The sequence below is a fragment of the Mirounga angustirostris genome, unplaced genomic scaffold (assembly GCF_029215605.1).
Source record: "Mirounga angustirostris isolate CCGP_5_RB_7025 unplaced genomic scaffold, mMirAng1.0.hap1 SCAF_8, whole genome shotgun sequence".
In the NCBI taxonomy this organism is placed as follows: domain Eukaryota; kingdom Metazoa; phylum Chordata; class Mammalia; order Carnivora; family Phocidae; genus Mirounga; species Mirounga angustirostris.
Genome location: NW_026991716.1, coordinates 106,221,635 through 106,236,877, shown reverse-complemented (window position 1 = coordinate 106,236,877; position 15,243 = coordinate 106,221,635). Strand labels below are relative to the sequence as shown.

The following is a 15,243-nucleotide window of genomic DNA, read 5'->3' as shown; positions in this document are numbered from 1 at the left end:
GCCTTCGGCTCAGGTCATGATCCTGGAGTCCCGGGATCGAGTCCCGCATCGGGCTCCCTGCTCGGCAGGGAGTCTGCTTCTCCCTCTGACCCTCCTCCCTCTCATGCTCTCTGTATCTCATTCTCTCTGTCTCAAATTAATGAATAAAATCTTTAAAAAAAATGCTCTAAAATATTCTGTAGGATGAATCATGAAATTATAGTAAAACTCAGCCAGGGGGAGCAATCTATCTATAGAGAAGTATGTGTTCCTTTAGTTTCAGATTTATGTATGTGCACAGCTGTTGATGAGCCCTGGATCATGGATACAGAAACACTTTATAAACCATTGCACCAGCAGGAAAATGGAGTACGACCAGAGATGCGAAAAATGATGTTAAATTATATATATATATATATGTATAAAATATGTATATATTTATATGATGTTAAAAATGATGTTAAATTATATATATCTATAATCTTAAGGCCCTCACTTTATTGCAGGCTATATAATTTAAAAGATCTCACAGACACACTGCATCTCCTTGGCAATCTTCAGAGCACTGGTATACTTCATTTAAGAAAAAAATGCCTTCCCAGGCATTCATTTACATCCCAACTGCTTCCCTCATTGAGAAGCTCAGTGGATTGTGACTTGGGCAGTAACAGGGAAAAGAAAAATAATTTTCCTTTAAACAATGAATAATTCTTTTTAAATTAACTTATTTTCTCTGGTTTTTCATCTAGAGTTGCTTTTTAAAAAAGATTTATTTATTTATTTGAGAGAGAGAGAGCACGCGTGCCAGGGGCAGAGGGAGAGAGAGAGGGGAAGCAGATTCCCCCTTGAGGGATGACTTGGGGCTGGATTCCATGACCCACAAGACCTGAGCTGAAACCAAGAGTGGGACGCTCAACTGACTCAGCCACCCAGATGCCCCTAGACTTGCTTTTATTGTTGTTATTGTTGTATCTTTGAATTTGTTTGATTTGGATTCTTTGCCTTTAGGATTGCTTCATTCAATTATACATCTCCATCCCTATATTCTTATTTTGCTTCTAATTTTCTAATTATCACAATTAAGAAGTTGTTCTTAAGTTTAATAAATCATGATGGAGAAACAGAGTAAAGAGTACATGAAACCTTCATATATGTATTTTTGAAAATTTTTGTGAACTATATTTTTTTCAAAATAAAAAGTAAAAAAAAAACAATCATAGATGTGATTTGGCTGTCCCTGTCGAATTAAAGGGTACCTTAATTTATATTTATTAAAGATAATTCAATAATTACATCCTGAATTATCCTACATAATAAGTGCTCTCAACAACCTTTTTCTTCACACTGTTCCAAATTAGCACAGGTATTTTCCTGTTTACATGATGGCTTTCTGATGTGATTGGAAGGCCCTTTTTTTAGCTTGGTAATATCACGTATAGCTGGAATTCGGTTTTGATGCATACCCAGATCGACTTCTAGTATTTTTTCAACTGTCATCACTTTGCAATTTCTTAGGAATGTTACATGGATTGTGCTTCAGCTCAGCAATAAATTAAGCAACACGTTTAATTACTCCATGTTTTTCAAGCAACTTTTGGTAATGTTCTCACTGTGTTTAATTTTAGCTAAGTCACCTGAGTGTCTTCTTTTTGACTTGTGACACTTGGTCAAGTCATTGTTTTAATTGGTTTTACGGCCTGCATGCTTCTTGTGATTGGATAAATTGCTTGATATGCTTACATGATGACACTCTTGGGAAACAAAATTGAACACTTGTGAGACTCGTGACTGTAGAAGATTTGATGGCCCTCTGTGTTTCTAAAATACAGTTCTTAGAAGTCCTAGTCTCCAAAATATATTCGTTGAATGAAACTTTAAAATAATCTCCCCATACCTTTTCTTTAAAAAATCCAGTAATAAGGTACCTATGTTAAAACATTTCTTGAAAATCTTGTTTTAAATTAATTGGACAAGCTTGTCAAGGCAAAATACAAAATATTGGAATTGCAGATAATAGCACTTAGTATAAAGTTAGTACTTGCCCTTTGTATAAAATTAGTTCTTATTATAACACAAGTGTCATCTTACTCTTGAGGCCAGAATAATGCTTTGTCTCATACAATATTGACAAAAATGGGTTCTTAAAAAGAAATATTATCTAATAAGGACTCTATAAGGAGCATTTGCCCTAAAAACAAGGGAAGCGTGTTTTGCTTTCCACTGAAAATTCAATCTATTTTAATGTTTTCAGTTTGCCTCAGCAAAGCCTTTGTCTTAGCTAAACAAATAACTTTTCAATATAAGCAGATTTCACCTTCAAAGAGGAAGTCCCTATGAAATCTGTCCATCCTTATCTGAAAATTATTTTAAAACAGCTGTAATAATTATCCTTTGGTTCATTTTTTATCCCAAATTTATTTCATGTTGATCTAATACAATAGCAAATTAATTATTTTCCATTCTTTATAGACTCTATTTTTGGTTTATTATCCATGAAAAATTTTAGTTCCTCTTACATAGAATATGTGTATGCTGTTCTGTGAGGGAAGTCAGTGAGGGAAAGAGAAGGAAAGATTTGTTTTATTAGTTTCATTAGTTTATTAGTTGTTGCAGTCCAGCATTAGCACATATATGTTTGTGTTAAAACAATTAAATTGTGACATATAAAATTGGAATAATAATAATAACAACAATAATAATATGTTTCAGAACAGGAAAAGAAAGAAAAACATGTGGAACCAGGTAACTGTTTTTAAATTCCTCTATCTTCCTTTCATTTTATTATTTAATTTGCAATTGAATACTGAATCCCAATAGAATGGCTTAGAATGTTGACTTTTTTCTTTTCTTGTTTGTTACAGCAAAGTCATCAAAGAAGGAACATTCAGGTGAGTTAGACTGATGTTTCTGGGTTCTTTCTACCTGATGTCCAACGTTTATTAATCCTGCAGCCTCAGACAGGTGGTAAGGGCCATGCCAGGAGAGGGCAGGAAATCTCTTCATCTCATGGTCTTTATTTCAAGTTCTTGACATAGAGTTAACATCAGTGCAGTTTAGAAAACAAAACCAGAATATGTTACACTCTTGCTACCCAGTGAGTGTTCTGTAAACCAGCAGCATCAGGTTGTTAGAAATGCAGTGTCTCTGGCTCCAGCCTGGACCCACTGAATCAGAATCCATAACTTCCTAAGATCCCCAGCGACTCTGTCAAAGCAGTGTTTGAGAAGTACTGATGAGTGTAAAATAACAAAAACAAAACAAAACAAGAAAAAAAAAAACACTTTCTGTAAAAGCATCCAATATTGCTTTACTTGTAAAATATGGAATATTTAATTCAGCAAATATTCTCTCCCTATTCAAAATGTTACTTAATGACATTTCTTGAGTACTCAGGGGAGCTGCAATGAAAGTAGAGGTAGATTTTGCCCTCAATATATTTACATTCTAATGGGGGAAAATTGAATTGAGAATCAGACAATCGGTAAAACACACATACAAACAAACACATCTAAAAATGCAGTTGGTACGAATACCAAATGGTTTTCTTACAGGTTTCTAGCATTTAGTCTGTCCTATTAGTTGCTTCAAATGCAAATAAATGCAAGTTTCTAAAACTTATTTTACTGACTTCAATTTAAAATATTATGTGTTGATTTTGCCTTCAAATTTCTCCTCAAAGAACTTCACGGAGTTTTCGTGTGTATACGTTTGTGGGTATGTGTATAGGCAGTCATAGGTTCCTATAATGTCCACTAGGTGCTCTTCCCATTTTCTTGTATTTAAATGGAAATTACATCTACTCAGTGTTATGTAAATAACCAACCATACAAATGTAGCTCTACTATTTCCCACCCCCACCACCACAGACCAGAGCAAACCACAGGTTCAAAGCTACGTTTCTTCTTCTCCTTCTAAGTTTCTAAAACTTCCTCAGACAACTCAATCCATTTAGTTATTCCTCCAACTAGTTCCCATAGCATCATCCTCTTTCCTATAGCATCATCCCCTTTCTTATAGCATCATTCTCTTTCCTTTATAATAGCACTTATTATACTGTTATAATCACATTACCTTGCTTTTTTCCATTTTAAATAGTCAGAAATTAGAGTGCCTATTATAAAGGCAGGCACACAGTAGGCACTTGATAATGGTTTCTTTTTTTTTTTTTTTTAAGATTTTATTTATTTGACAGTGAGAGACACAGCGAGAGAGGGAACACAAGTAGGGGAAGTGGGCGAGGGAGAAGCAGGCTCCCCGCTGAGCAGGGAGCCCAATATGGGGCTCAATGCGGGGCTCAATGCGGAGCTCGATCCCAGGACCCTAGGGTCATGACCTGAGCCGAAGGCAGACACTTAACTACCGAGCCACCCAGGCGCCCCTTGATAATGGTTTCTTAAATGAAAGGAGAAACACCAAATAGAATAACCACGTTTAAAAAAAATTTAAATGGGAATGACTTTTAAATAATTTCCAAGATGAAATGCTCACATTTCACCATTTTACATTAACATTGATATTATTTATCCTTTGGGAAGGAATGCTTTTGTCCACCTTACAGAGAACAGAGTATTTGTTCATTTGTGAGTAACATTTGGGGGTGGGCCAAACACATATTCTCATTTATGCACATATGCAGAAAACTAAAATAAAATATATATCATAGAAACATATAAACATGGAGAGACATGCAGAATGACTAGGGTATAATCAGTCTCAAGAATATTAATAGCTAACCATTATTGTCTAATATTAAACCTGACAAAATACAAAACTTAAATTGCTTGAAATCGTTATCTGTTCATTTCAGGGTATGATTACAGTGTAGCAGCGTGGCAGTAATTAGTTGTATTTTAACAATTGAAACCATTGGATAATTTATCAATCCATTTCGTTCTTTTCATACCACTTTAAGGAAAATGCATTGGCTTGTATATAAAAACAATCAGATTCTTAACTAATTTAAAAGGCAAACAAAAGGAATAAGTTGTGAATGAGCATTCTGTATTGAGAGAAGATATAAAAATGTAAAAAAAAATCTATGGTTCATGGTGCATATTTATAGTATACAAAAGAAAATGGCACAGTGTTGTATTTTCTTCTTCTCAGATCTATGGTTTTCCTTAGTTTCCAAGGTTATAATACAATCTTTTAAAAATTTTAAATAACCTTAAAGCTATTTTAGAGAGAGACAATGGACTTGTAATTAATTTAGACTTTATTGTTTCTTGTCCTTAACAGCTCCAAGTGAAAAACAAGTAAAAGCAAGTATGTTGAATAAAACTTAAAAAAACGAAAAGAGCATATTTCAGCAGCTTACTAATTTTTCTGTTATAGACAAGGCTACTGCTAATTCTTGAGGCTGGCTTACCAAATGTTTCTTGCTATTAATATTTGTTGTGTTGAAATAATATACGTAATTATTCAAACTTTTATGTGAATTTATTCTTCTTAAAATTTATTTTCATTTGCAAATGTTAATTTGTCCAGATTATAACTCCTTTTTCAGTAGTTTGTATTTTTGTTTCTTAACTTGCAGAATAAATGATACCTTCAGTTTCTTAAACACATCAGACTTAATTTTCCTAATAATTAATCACTTGACCAAACCAGTAGGCAAGATAATTTGTCTACCAGTGAAAGTCATGGTGTCTTTAATGAAATGAAGCCCCCAACAATTTTAACTACTGCTGGTGTAATGTTATAATTTCCTTTCAAGGTTTATATGTTCAGATTATGAACATTGACTGATAACTGATACCATGGCATTTGCATCAATATTAGCTTTGACGGTATGCTTAGGGACAAATGCTGGTTTCTTTGATGGTTTTTCTCAATTAGATGAAATACCTAACAGATGGTCACTAATGAAAATTATTTTAGGCGTAATGACATGTATTTGATTTTAGAAAAAAATATACTTTTATCTTCTCTGAGCTTTATGGTCAAACCTGTCTTATGCATGATGTAAATACGATTATATTTTTTCATCTGGTTTGGAGCTGCATAGTACCATCATTAATAATGCATATTTTACTTAGTGCCAGGATTTTGAGATAGAGTATATCATTGGTGGATATATCAGAGAAAAATTAGAAAATATAATTTTGAGTAACTTGGTGGGAATGTCTTTTTAAAAATTATAGTTGGAAGTGTTTACATAGACATTATAGACTTTGAGAGGTGTAACATGAATCTAAAATTCCATTTATATTTTCATGAAAATTTTTAGTTGAATGTAAAGCTGATTGGAACTCTTTATTATGGAATCTTCAGTATGCTAATACTTAGTCTGTAGAAGTGCATAATCAAGAAAATGTATAAAACAAAACATAATTTTGCAGCACTGGTAGAGAACTTTAGATTGAAGATTATGCTAAAAGCGAACATTTTCTTCCTAGAAAAACGTGACATATAGATAAAAATGTTGATTTGAGTAAAACAACTCTGTAAGATCTGCTATCTATGAAGCACACTATCCAATCAAGTTTTGAAGAGATCAGCATTTTTTGCAGGAAATTAGCAAATTAAGTTGCTAAATCATCTTAGACCCAATATAAAAGTTTCAAAAGAATTAATACTCAACTCTCCATATGGTTGAGAGATTTAGACTTAACATGGGCATTATCTCTCAATAAAAAAATTAGAGATAATTAATAAATTGTTTAAATTCTCTATGAACAACACGACTATCCATTTCTTCAACTAAGAATTACTTTTCAATCTTGAAACCATAAAACAGAATTTTTACACATCTTCTATATATAGAGGGTCACTTATAAAGTTATTGCCTAATGTAAAAATTGCATATCATTAAAAATACTCTTGAAAATTCTTAAAATCACCCATATGGTATGGTGCACATAGTTCTGTGTATATAACCTAAACATTTAGGATATTATTTTACATTATCTTAAATTATGAGAGCAAATGAGAGTGAGATGTATAGCTTAATTAAGATAAATTAAATATTTGTGTGATACAATTTCATGGTATTGAATTAAAGAGGAGAGCTAAGATTGACAGTCTGTGGAAAAAAATAAAAGGTAATTTGGCATTAGCACTCATTCAAGGAAATAACTAGAATGTCACTTAAGTTGGTGGTGTGGAACAGTTTCTTCTAGATTCTGAGGAAACCAAAATTACTGTAGGAAAAATACTAGAGGACACAGATATACTCGGGAACTGTACCAGTTCGGGGTGGTAGTTATCATGGTACCATGAACTTGAAGAAAAAGGAAATTTTTCAGGTTCAATGATGTAGTACTATGGTGGGGCACTTAATACCCCTATATACAAAGTTATGTGTCAGAGATTATGTGGATGGAGGAAGACTGCCTTGGACCAAGCAGGTATGCCAAACCTAGATTTACAATTTCTGCAAGTCAACACACGTTCCTTTATCAGAGGATGTACAAAAATGCCTCACCACACCCAATTCCCTTCTCCGCAGTCCACTCTACCTGCTTTCCCACATGCTGGATAGCAACATAAGTGTTGATGCTATGACTTAGGAAGAGGACAAAACAAGCAGATTTTTAAGCCCTAGGTCACTTCAGATACTTAACGTTCTCCTTGATGAATCTTCTAGAGGGCATGTCGTAGATGATTAGCAAATATATTTGACCACATCGTACCCTTTTTTCCCCCTAAAGACACTTCAGTGACGAGGGTGCCTCAAGACCTTGAGAAACACTGCTATACATTACCTCCTTCTTCATATCAAGGACCACAGGGCTCTGATCATGTGTTCCAAGAGCGTGTTCTTCTAGCCTCTGGTCAGTTTGAATTTTGAGCAAAAAAGGCTCCAAAGACCAGATCAGGACCGAAGGCTAGTCATTTTTAATTGTAGGTTCAAATTTATATGAAATGGCAATAATCAGGCATTTTCCATTCATTAGATTTGTGGTATGCTCATCCACCAAGCCTATGTTCAGGCCCAATATCTATGGGCCTGAACAATAGATCTGATATTGATGAGGTGTGTCTAGAACACAGATGGCATGATATGTATGACCATGAATCTCAGTTGGTTAAGACAGAATCCATATTCATATCATTTCAGAATAATTATTACTAGCACCTCCTTTCACTTGCTCAGTTTGGATAATAAATTATAAGATCACAACCCAAATCACAGGCAATGCTGCCTGAATGAATTCAAAATAGTATTAATAAAATTCTAAGAAAAGACAAGCTACACACTTGGAAACGGTATTTGTAGCATATATAAGTAACAAGAGTTAAGTAGCAAAAAAATAAATAACTCCAAAAATGAAAAACAAGACAAAGAACTTGATAGACAGTGAGCAGAAAAAAATGGACAAAAATATATAAGTAAGCATCAAAAAAAAGAAAACTCTATAAATGGTTTATAAACATACCAAAAGATGTTCAGTCTCTTGGTATAATGGAATTTTAATTAAAAGCACAATAAGATACTATTGTACCCATGCCAGATTGACCAAAAAAGAGAAAAATGATTATTCTGGTAATGGTAATAATATGAAGCAATAAAAGCTCTCATATGTACTGTTGGTATGAATGTAAAATTTGGGGGAATATTGTGGCATATTTCTGGAAAAATTAAACATGAGCAAATGCACTGACCCAGTAATTTCACTTCTAAGAAAATTCTTGCACATGTGTAACAGGAAACATGTGTGCGAATGTTCATAACAGGATTACTTATAATAGCACAAAATCAGACATGGCCTAATGTCCATTGGCAGGAGAATGGTTGTATAATTATTAGAATGTATAGATAGATAGATAGATAGATAGATAGACAGATAGATAGATACAGATATATAGTGGAATAGTATACAACAATTAAAACTGATAATCAACTATAGCTACTCATGTCAACACGGCTTCTATAAAAGGTTAAACTGAATTTATTTAAGCAAACAACGATTTGAATCAAGCAGTGCCAAAAATGAAAAAGTAGTTAGGGGTGCTCCATAGGCAGGGGCTAGGACAGAGGTTTAAGAAAACACAGAAGCAAAGCAAAGAAATAATTTAATTGGCTAGAACTTAATTGTTTTTCTTATTTGGGAACATTTAGTTATTTGGCTGTCATGATAGCTGTTCTTAAGTTTTAGCTGTTCAGATTCCAGAAAAATCTAGATGACTCTGGCTTTGGTTTGTTTATATAAGCTACTGAAGTCACTAGAGCTACCCCAGTCTAATAGCCTCTTTACCTATTTTAACACTGCATCTCAACATGATGTTTTGAAAGAATCAAATCACAAGAATTAAACAATAGAAACCAATTTTTATACTTATCTAACTAAACAATATAATTTGATCTATGTAAAATGGTCTTGTCTTTGTTTAGAGATAAGTACATGTAATAAAAAACTGTACTGAAAAATAGGGAAATGATTAATACAAAATTTAGGACAATAGTAATTCTGAGATGAAGGGAAAGGCATGAGGTAGTGGAAGGTTTCAAAGGCTTTGTGATATTTTATTTCTTAAACTCACAGGGTGTTATAAAGGTGTGCATATTTTTTATTACCATTCCTTAAAATGGGCACATATGATATATGCCTCTATGCCTCTATGCCTCTCATTTCTATATTTTTCATAATTAATCAGGCTTTAAAAGCCCAGAGCATGAGGAGATAGAAGTGGCGACATCATGTCGGAGCTCCCTGGCAGCTGTGATGGACCACCGAGAGATGAGCAGCTGGGGTTGGGGGCAGATATAAGTGAAGGATGTGCTTGTCTGTGGTTATCAAGAGTGATAATATTATGTTTCTGAAAGTATCACTGAAGTGGAAAACTGATGAGGTAGCAGACAGAAGCAATATTTGCGAGAAAAAAAGGCCTTGACTTGGCAAAAGGAGACAGGATGCAGGCCAGACTGGTATTAAATATGGGGCAGGGATTGGTCACGCTTTGGGGTGGCAAGGAAAATAAATGGTGCAGGTATGTGCTGGTGAGGTGGGGAAAATATGAGGTAGTGTAGTCTGCTTTTGTTTTCTCTATGAATCTCTCAGAAGCAGCTTACCTCTATACTGTAGGATACTGGAAGCTCTCCTTCCCAGGAGAATTCAGAGATAGCTTCAGAGGATGGGCTGGAGACACCTTCATTTTGGATTTCTTGCCTCTAGAACTGTGAAAGAATAAATTTCTGATGTCTTTAGCCGCCCAACAGTTTAAAAGCAGCCTGGAGGACTACTACAGCTGATGACTATAAAAGCAGACACGAAGTGAGCGATTGCACCGTGGCTCATTTATATATTAGCTTGGTAAGAGTAAAAGTGAGGACATGAAGAAGATCTGGAGCGGTGAGAAAGGGGTAAGATCAGAAGAATGAAAGTATTGACCAAGTCAGATACTATTTGGAAAAGGTTCTTGAGTAAGTGAGATGTAAAGGGAAAAATGATGCTGTGGTGCCAGAGAATAGGATTTTGGGGATCAGAGTTTTGGCAACAGAGGAAAAGTCCAAAAATATGTTGACAGGTGGTAGTGAGTAGAGAACTGGAGTCCAGTTTTTGGAAGTGAGGAGGCTAAAGAAATCAGAGATGAAGTGGGCATATGAACTGTGTGTGTAAGTGACTCCCAATCCTGGTTAAATATTAAAATATCTTGGGAAGCTTCCAAATATATGAATAGCTAGGCCTCATCCCAGACTCACTAACTCAGAATCTCAAAGCTTTCAAAGCTCTATAGCCCACCTAGGCCTACTACATCTGAAAGTCATGGACTTATAACAGCCCCCCAGCTTATTCTAATGTGCAGCTGTGACTGAGACTTGTTCTTAATGAAATCTCACAGTAGTAGTGGAGAGATGAAGACTGTGTGCAAAAAATACTCAATGAGGGATGGGGCAAGAGTATAAAGTCGGTTAATGAAAAAGAGGCATAGAGCCAGGTGCAACCTGGCTGTGTATTTCAAAGGAACTGGGATTTAGAAGAAGCAAGAAGGTAACAACCTCTGAGAAGTAATAAGAAGTAAAGAGGATAGATACATCACTTCCAGGCACTTTGGTATGCAGGAAATGGGAAAGCAAACATTGTCCATTTCAGAAGACTGCCTGCGGGGATGCAGTGTCCTTAAGGAGCTTGGGTGTGTTTAAAAGAAGAAAGCAAAGCACACGTTCTAACAGAGGCTGAGGATGTAGGGGTGTGTACTGTGGTGGAGAGTTGACTTTGGAAAGGGCCTGTTTTTTAAAAGAAATGTGAACTCTGTTTTCCGCTGGAAGCCCATACTCATGGTGGGAACGGAGGTAAACAGGGATGCGGATCACTAAAGAATTAGTCTTGATTGTCTCTTAGGGGAAGTTTGGTAATCAGTTTCCAAACTATGGTCTGGATATAGCATCACCTGGGAACTGATTAGAAATGTAAATTCTCAGCACATGCCCCAGACTCAAACTAATCAAAACCTCTGGGCTCAGCATCTGTGTTTTAACAGCCCTCGGAGTGACTCTGATGCATGCTCAAGTTTGAGAACCACTGGTGTCTTTATCCAGAAGGTATATAACAGCCAGGGGTCTGGGTAGTCCAGCCTGGAGAAGAGGATATTTATTTCCTGTCTACATGCAACTGGTAAAGGTTTTGGTATCTAATATTATGGAATTAAAGCCTAATTATGATTTGAAGGCCTCCTCTGACATGTGATCTTTCTCACAGCCCAAGGTCTATGGCATAGGGAGGGCAAAGGGACATGAGGAGTCCTGTTGTTTGGTTGTCCCCAGAGCCTCAGTTGCTGAATGCATATGAGTGAGGGGGACACATACAGATACTAATAAGAATAAAAATAAACATAAAAATTCATGTGACCAAGGAGAACTACATCAAAAATAAAAAGTTAATAAAATAAGTAAAGATTTGTAAATATTCACCAGTTCATTATTATTTTTCTTATTTTCTTATGAACTAGAGAAAACTTAAATTAGCTTTGATTTGAGGTCCAAAATCTTGTACTAGGACCAGCATTTCAGATTATGTCTTCAAGGCAGCTCTCTTATATTCCACACTAGATATTCAGAGTAACTCCAAGAACACACTTTGGACTTTTATCTCTCTCTCTCAATCTCTCTCTCTCTGTATCCAAAAAATATTCAAATGGAATTTTCTGTAATATTGTGGTAAATCTTTTATAATATAAAGCTAATTGATCAAGGTCAAATACTGCTTACTGTCCCCATAATTAAAGGCTAAATGAAGAAGTCCTTTGAAGTCCTTTTCCCCAGAACTCATACATCATTTTAGATTTGAATATAAACTGATTGGTATTCCAGTGTATTTTGCGAAATAAGCCACCTTGTTTTATGGTCACCGCTTACATAGGCATTAGAATTTAAAGCCACAGAGTTGTATCTTGGAGAGATAAGAGAGTTCATTACTTAAAAATACATATAAGCACTTTATAGAGTGGTTTTCTCTGCTGCTTGCTTTGCTCTCAGGTGCCACATTTTATCCTTGGGGCACTTTTAGTCTTGTCTGACTTACAATACCATAAGATAGCAACCTGGCATTTCTGATATCCATGTCTCATTCTTTAATATCTGAATTTACAGAAACTGAACGAGCCAAAGAAGAGACTAGTGCTGCCTCAACTAAAAAAGGTAAATGTAGCTTAAAGAAAAAGATGTCATGGCTATAGCTTATTTCTGCTAAGGTTTCTAACTTAATGTATTGTTCAGTGCTTATAGAAGAGCTCTATTTATTGATTTTACTATTTCATTGATACAGAAGGAAACCCACTTTGCACAAGATTTATGGTATCCATGTTTACAAGGCTTTGTCTTCAATGTTCTAGTGCCAATGGTTCCAATCCTTTAGGGTGATAAACTAAAACTAGTAATTATAGTCCAATTGCAAGTTAGTGTTTGAAAAATTGAAGAAATGCTGCTATTTAAACTCAACAAGATCCCAATCATCTGGAGAACATTTAAATTCAATATACTGCCTTAGGAGGGCAGGTTTGAACAAATGAAACTTGGACTAGGAGAGCTTACGTGAACAATGTTCACTTTGTGCTTGTGTAATACTAAATTAGAAAATGTGCTCCTTAAAATGCTCACATGGGGACATTTTGCTTTAAGAAATATTGGGAAGCTTGGAATTTAAGTTTTCAAAGTTATTTCTCTTATCATGTCTAATCAGAGGCAACTACTTATATGAATATTGACTCCCTTTAGGAGACATTTTAAATAATATTTTTAAGAACATTAATATACATTAAAAGTGATCATCGTGAGGAGACAATGGACTCTGGGAAACAAACTGAGGGTTTCAGAAGGGAGAGGGGTGGGGGGATGGGGTAGCCAGGTGATGGCTATTAAGGAGGGCACGAGTTGTAATGAGCACTGGGTGTTATATGCAACTAATGAATCATTGAACACTACATCAAAAACTAATGATGTACAGTTTGGTGGTTAACTTAACATTATAAAAAAAAGAAAAGTTTTACATATTCTCAATTCAAAATAAACTGGAACAATTCTAAAATTTGTGATTCTGTTTTACTGATAGAAATGAAATCAGTAATATATCCAGTGTCACCAGAAATATCTCAAGGGACAATTTGACAACCTTATACTTAACATACTCTCACATACACACACACACACAAACCTACACACAAACCTTTTCACATACTTCACTAAAACACCGTAACGTTTTTCTCTTAAAAAACTCTCTTATTGCATACGCTTTATAAAGAGAATATATATCAGGACTCTAGTGAGATATAAAATGTACATAACACACATCCATATTCTCAAAACCAAGCAATTTATATATGTACATATATTAATATAAGTGAATACATGGATATAAATTAACACAATATAAATTTATATATTAGTTAATAATATAATATAAATTAATACATTTCATTAATATATAAATTAATGTATAAATTAGTATATATATGTCTAAGATAAGACAAAAATTAGATAAAGAATATTTAAAGAAAAAATACAAACTTTTTTGTAAGGTAATAATTAGAAGCTAGAGTTACTGAAATTAATGGGTGCCCTCTCTTAATTCCTAACCATATCTTTTTCTAATAACCTAATATTTGTGATGCCATTTTTGATAAGTGATTATAGTACATGTTGCATTGATATCTTTTGCTAGATATCAATGTGCCCTGAGTGGTAGAGTCATAAATTCACCAAAGTCCACATTAATGTATCTCATTCTTTCATGATGTCTTATTTTCAAATTATTTTACTTGTTGGCATTAAGTGGAATGTGGGTAAGACTTGGTTGTTTCAGAAAGGCTAATGCCATGGTATCATGAAAAGGCTAAAGGTCTAAATATAGATTCAGAGAAAGTCATTAGTCTAGGGAAGGATAAAGTGTACATGGTCCAGTAAGTGAATCTGGTATTGGTATGTATTAAAGCAAGAACAAAAGTGAGGCAAAGTTATGTGTCAAAATTGGTAGCCAATGGTGAGGCCAGTGGGGTTTCCAAATAGTAGTTGTTTGGGTCTCATATGGAATTAGATTCCAGATACTAAGCCTTAGGGAATTCCTGATTATGAAAGACAGTCTGGAGACAGACTTAAGAAGGAAAAATTCGACTACTAGTAACTGAACCCTGCACAGACTCTGAATCACTTGGAGCTTGGATATTTAAGGTAGAAATACAAGCACACATAGTTTGGAGTGCAATCAGATCAAATTGGAGTGAGCAAACATACTGACTTGAGACTGAACCATCACTTAGTGAACTCATGGGGATCTTCAGCCAAGAATGGTCCCTGAGTTTAGAGTAAGGCCAGGCATATTGGTTGGGGTTAAGTAGAGCTGACTGTTCGAGTGGAATGAAAGAAGACAACAATTCTTTTTATGAAAATAAACTACTGGCACCAACTGCTTTGCTTCTAGTTAGTCTTAGATCTTATACCTCAATTCTTAAATATGAACCTGCATATTGGGTTTGCCTGCAACTACAGCATGAACAGAAACAAGCGTTCCTTCCAAAGCTGTCATAAATAGATTGAAATTCAGGTAGCACTTCACCAATTTAACAAGTTACAAGTAAAAGTCAAAAGAGACTTCTCTCATTTGTCAGGTAGTTTTTCGGTCTCCTACCCCCTCACTGACAATTGATCACACATGAAAATACATATTGTTTCATCATGGATTTAGTAGCCAGCCCCTAATCTCCATAATACTTAGCATACTTCACAAGATGTTCAACTTCTAGTTTTTCAAAAATAAGTAAAGTAAGAAAATTATTTAAGTGTTATTTTTGTTTTCAAAACATTGTAAATTGTTCTACATTGAGGTTTGA

At 34.7% G+C, this 15,243-nt stretch overlaps 1 protein-coding gene across 17 annotated transcripts in view; it reads left to right on the top strand.

Annotated features, from left to right (window-relative positions):
- The window catches only part of TRDN (triadin), a 382,659-nt gene that overhangs the window by 242,441 nt on the left and 124,975 nt on the right, over positions 1 to 15,243 (top strand). For all 17 annotated transcript variants that reach the window (XR_008505375.2, XM_054505540.2, XM_054505539.2 and 14 more), the window contains 4 exons: positions 2,689 to 2,721; positions 2,841 to 2,867; positions 5,218 to 5,244; positions 12,512 to 12,559. Coding sequence is in view for 16 of the 17 variants with exons in the window: in XM_054505540.2 (XP_054361515.1) it covers positions 2,689 to 2,721; positions 2,841 to 2,867; positions 5,218 to 5,244; positions 12,512 to 12,559 (135 nt within the window). In the remaining variant the exon portion in view is untranslated. The remainder of the gene's footprint in view (positions 1 to 2,688; positions 2,722 to 2,840; positions 2,868 to 5,217; positions 5,245 to 12,511; positions 12,560 to 15,243) is intronic.